The sequence below is a fragment of the Centroberyx affinis genome, unplaced genomic scaffold (genome assembly GCF_046629955.1).
Source record: "Centroberyx affinis isolate AG114_WGS23_722 - 3 ecotype Tasmania unplaced genomic scaffold, CSIRO-AGI_Caff_v1 ptg000265l_1, whole genome shotgun sequence".
In the NCBI taxonomy this organism is placed as follows: domain Eukaryota; kingdom Metazoa; phylum Chordata; class Actinopteri; order Beryciformes; family Berycidae; genus Centroberyx; species Centroberyx affinis.
The window spans coordinates 2501-5000 of record NW_027278946.1 but is presented as its reverse complement, the minus strand read 5'-3'; the positions used below and the strand labels follow the sequence as shown (position 1 = coordinate 5000).

General features: G+C 42.9%; 1 protein-coding gene across 1 annotated transcript in view; it reads left to right on the top strand.

Moving 5' to 3' along the window:
* Positions 1 to 2500, top strand: part of LOC139667241 (polypeptide N-acetylgalactosaminyltransferase 11-like) — a gene marked incomplete at its 3' end in the record, with an annotated part of 10726 nt that overhangs the window by 7935 nt on the left and 291 nt on the right. The window contains exon 4 of the mRNA XM_071546690.1: positions 1874 to 2040. Coding sequence (XP_071402791.1) covers positions 1874 to 2040 — 167 coding nt within the window. The remainder of the gene's footprint in view (positions 1 to 1873; positions 2041 to 2500) is intronic.

The following is a 2500-nucleotide window of genomic DNA, read 5'->3' as shown; positions in this document are numbered from 1 at the left end:
CCTTTATTTTCCTTCCTTCCTTTCTGCTTCGTCAGGTTCGCTCTTCAGAAGAAGAAGTGAAACACGTCGTTTGTTCCTAAACGTTTCTCATCTCATTTAAAATAATTCTCAGATCAGATTACAGGAGTTTCTCCTCTGATTTCCCCTCCAGACAGTCAGAGGAGAAATCTGGATCTGGGCGTTCAGCACAGAAAATCTGAATATCTTGATGATTTCAGAATGGGTTCGGGTTTTAAATCTCCTGTAGTCTGAGCGCAGCATGAAGGAACTTTCTCTGGAGTCTTGCTGCTCAACCAGTGGATGAATGATGAACCACTCACTACAAACTCACTACAGAGTACCAGAGACACTATAGTCCCTATAGGGTTAGGGTAGTGATTTTATTCAGCTTATTATTTTAGCTCTACCTGTTTGTCTCTGGGTCAGATTGCTCTGCCCTGTCAGCTATGAATCAGGAAGCTGTTTATTGAGCCAGGAGTTCAGTTTCCTGTTTGAAGCCTCAGACTGAAACAAACTGTGAGCGGGGAGACCAAATAAAATATAAAATATTTCAAAGAAACCTGCAGTCTCTGCACACACACACACACACACACACACACACACACACTCTGAACAGAGTACAGTGTGTGTATCAGAGAGAGAGAGCTGCTGCTGTGTGTGGCTGCTGGCCTCAGTCAGGATTATGATTGTGTGTGTGTGTGTGTGTGTGTGTGTGTGTGTGTGTGTGTGTGTGTGTGTGTGTGTGTGTGTGTGTGTGTGTGTGTGTGTGTGTGTGTGTGTGTGTGTGTGTGTGTGTGTGTGTGTGTGTGTGTGTGTGTGTGTGTGTGTGTGTGTGTGTGTGTGTGTGTGTGTGTGTGTGTGGCATTAAAAGTCAAGCTGCTCACTACCAGCTGTCACATGAGTCTCTCATGCTGTCTCAGTGTCACTGTGTTCAGAAGGGCTAAAGGGACTGAGTTAATGAGACTAGACTAGAGGAGCTAGGGCTAACTCATATTCTCTCTCTCTGTCTCTCTCCCTCCCCCCCCCCTCTCTCCCTCTCAATTTTTCAATTTTCAATTCAATGTGCTTTATTGGCATGAAAGTTCACAGACAATATTGCCAAAGCATCAAGATGAATATCAGTCTAGGTGTGTGTGTGTGTGTGTGTGTGTGTGTGTGTGTGTGTGTGTGTGTGAGTCAGTGCCTGGACAGAGGAACTGTGTTGCTGTGTGTTCAGCTCCTGAACCCAGAGCCTCCATCACAGACTGAGGATCAGTAAACTATGTGAAGGAATTAATGTTTGTTGGTAACAAGGGTTACACACATTTTATATGCAGCACACAATAACATTCAAAGAGAAAAATATCAAATATGTGGGGGTTCAAGATATTGAGAGATTAAGATTATGTTAATAAAAAAAGAAAAATGAAATAAATAAATGATTAAATAAATAAAATAAAATAAAAGTGTATTGGTCACTCACTGTTCCTCAGGTTGTGGCAAGTTTCTCCAAACTGACCTCAGGTCTGCTGTGTTTCCTTCTCCTAGTAGAAGTCACAGCTTTGACTGATCATCAAGCTCTGAAGTGGAGACTTGGAGCTGAACTTGTTAAAGTAGATTTCTCTGGCTGAGTTAAATCTTTCACATTTTAGGAGGAAGTGCATCTCCGTCTCGACCTCACCTGTCCAACAGTGACCACATGTTCTGTTGTCTTTTGGTTGCCATGATTTCTTATGTCTTCCTGTTTCGATTGCCAATTGGTTTCACTGAGCCTGTACCTGGTGAGGATCTGTCTCTGCTTCCTATCTCTGACAGTAGAGAGACATTCTGCCAATTCATAATCTCTTTTTAGGGTCAGATAACATCTCTCCCCCTCTCTCTCTCTCTCTCCCAGGTGTAGGGATAAGGTCTATCCTCTGGCTCTACCTTCTGCCAGCGTAGTGATCTGTTTCTTCAACGAGGCGTTCTCCGCCCTGCTGAGGACGGTCCACAGCGTGTTGGACCGGACGCCGGCCTACCTGCTGCACGAGATCATCCTGGTGGACGACTACAGCGAGCTGGGTAACCACGACAACACTGATCCCACAGCACAAGATGGGTCTAAATCTCACGTTACTAGATCTAACGTCATTTTTGTAGATGCTAATGCTAACAGAACTCAGATCTCACAGCATTAGATGGGTTTAAATCATGTTATTTGATCTGATAACAACAAACTGGGTTAATATAGTCAACAAAAAAACAGATTTCAATGCAGAAGACGGGTTTAAATCTGATTTTATTACATCTAACAACAGTGAGCTTGTTTAAAAGCACAGATCTCACAGTATAATATGTAAAGTGTAAATGTGTTTAGATCAATCCAATGTTGTTAGATCTAACATCACACCGGTAGACAACAGCAGTGAGCTGGGGAAACAAAGTTGACAGAAAACATCAGATCTCACAGCATGTGATGGGTGTAAATCTCATGTTGAATCTCCAGTTATCTCAGAATCAGAATCAGAATCAGAAAGGGTTT